The sequence below is a fragment of the Cotesia glomerata genome, linkage group LG10, assembly GCF_020080835.1.
Source record: "Cotesia glomerata isolate CgM1 linkage group LG10, MPM_Cglom_v2.3, whole genome shotgun sequence".
In the NCBI taxonomy this organism is placed as follows: Eukaryota; Metazoa; Arthropoda; class Insecta; order Hymenoptera; family Braconidae; genus Cotesia; species Cotesia glomerata.
In genome coordinates this window covers 4838927-4840835 of record NC_058167.1, presented here as the reverse complement: position 1 = coordinate 4840835, position 1909 = coordinate 4838927, and the positions used below count along the sequence as shown (strand labels likewise).

The following is a 1909-nucleotide window of genomic DNA, read 5'->3' as shown; positions in this document are numbered from 1 at the left end:
ATGGATATTAAAGAATTAAACAGGAAGATGATCACGGCGGTCATGGACGAGGACGTCATAGGAATAATCAATATCGTGCAGGACTACGGCCTAGGATATGTGCCAGAATGGAACCAGGGATACACACTCCTGGGGAAAGCTTTAACAAGAGGAAGACGGGTATCAGTGAGAGAATTAATCAGATTAGGAGCCAAAATAGATGAAGCAGATCAAAAAAATTCAACAGTGCCCTTGTGTAGAGCCCTAGGCCGAGAAATGATGGAGGAAGCCTGGCTTCTTATACATCGAGGAGCACGACTGGATGCCGACAATGATGACAGTGGTAACCGACCAATACACGAATTAATAATAGACAGAGATTTTGGATCAAGACGCGTAAGAGTCACGAGCAGAAGAATGTTATACCACATGATCCGACAAGGGGTGGATTTATCAGCAAAAAATAGAGAAGGTCAAGCAGCAATCCATCTAGCCGCAAAGCAAGGTATATGGGACTTATTCAACGTCCTGCTGGAGGAAGGCTCAACAATCAACCTAGAAGACGACAATGGAAGAACAGCATTATTCTACGCAGTAGAAGGAAGACAAAAGGGAAAAGTGGATAAACTACTTCGGATGGGCGCTGGAGTTAATCACACTGATAACCAAGGAATGACGCCATTGATGATGGTCCTTAACAAACGAGTAGACTACGTCCACGCAATGAGAAATGACTGGAGCAGTGAATACACAACTCTCGTCAATATTGTAAAAATTTTGCTAACCTTTGGAGCAAAAATGAACCAACGCACTACAGAAGAGGGCATTACGGCATTACACATGGCCGCACATAGAGGATACGAGGAAATAACTAGAATGTTGCTAATCAACGGAGCAGATATCAACGCAAAGACAAAAAGAGGGAGGTACGTTCCGCAATTCAGCAAGTATCACAGAGAAGTAGCTGACATGCCAAGGGATTACGACCCTGGTATTCCAAAAAACACATGGAACCACGCAACTCGCGGCCAAGTACAAGTATGTGACCTAATCAAATGTTGGCTTTTGAAGTTACGAGCAGGAGGTAAAGAGATAGCGGAGGAATTGAAATCAGAAATAGCATGCGTCGAGGAAAAATACGAAGAATACGAAACCATAGTACTGAATGAAATAGAGATTATGAAGAGCGTATCTACAACAAGACAGTCGATAACCCTGTTCGACGTCTGGAGGGCTTCAGAGAAGCAGATGAGTATCTATTGTAGATGCGCGGAGTTCGGGAGCATTCTAGAGGAAAAACTGAGACACACCGACTACTTCAAAGAAGAGCTGAGAGAGAAAGTGAAACGGGCATTACGAAGGAAGAAGATGACCGACACCGTAAAAGAAGAATTAGAGAAAGTCAAGTTTCTACGTCATCTGCAAGGACATGAACTAGACAGAGTCATGAGCTATTTGGAAATAGAGGACTTGGTAAAAATTATGGACCCGAAAAACATCTCAACTACGGAAGAAGAATAAATGGAGACGAAAATACCAACAAAACCAACAATACCAGGGCATGAAACGATACGCGAAGTAACCATATAGGTGACGTAATCAGATAATTATTATTGAATCTTTATATTATAGATTTTAGCACGGGATCATAGAATTTAGTAAAGAATATAGTGTTAAATATATTTATAATTTTTTGCCTACTGGAAGATAATTACATAACCAAACTATAATAATACAGCATGTTAACTAGAAATACTACCCTTCGCATATACTATCTTCTATTTTTCACTCTTTCATCTCAAAATCCGGCCGGTAATTCTATCATTTATAAAACAATAACAACGCTTAAAGCTTATACTAAACAAAACTATGTTAACTAACGCAATCGGGAGTGTAATTCCTTCCAGAATAGGGTGGAAAAGATCGATTT

At 40.5% G+C, this 1909-nt stretch overlaps 1 protein-coding gene across 1 annotated transcript; it reads left to right on the top strand.

Moving 5' to 3' along the window:
- Positions 1-1500, top strand: LOC123273354 (putative ankyrin repeat protein RF_0381). Its single transcript, XM_044740759.1, has one exon. It carries the CDS (start codon positions 1-3, stop codon positions 1498-1500), a length of 1500 nt encoding a protein of 499 aa, XP_044596694.1.
- Positions 1501-1909: the final 409 nt, after the last annotated feature.

Bases quoted from the DNA above. Each gene is read 5' to 3' on its own strand.
- LOC123273354 (XM_044740759.1), top strand. From the start codon at position 1: ATGGATATTAAAGAATTAAACAGGAAGATGATCACGGCGGTCATGGAC.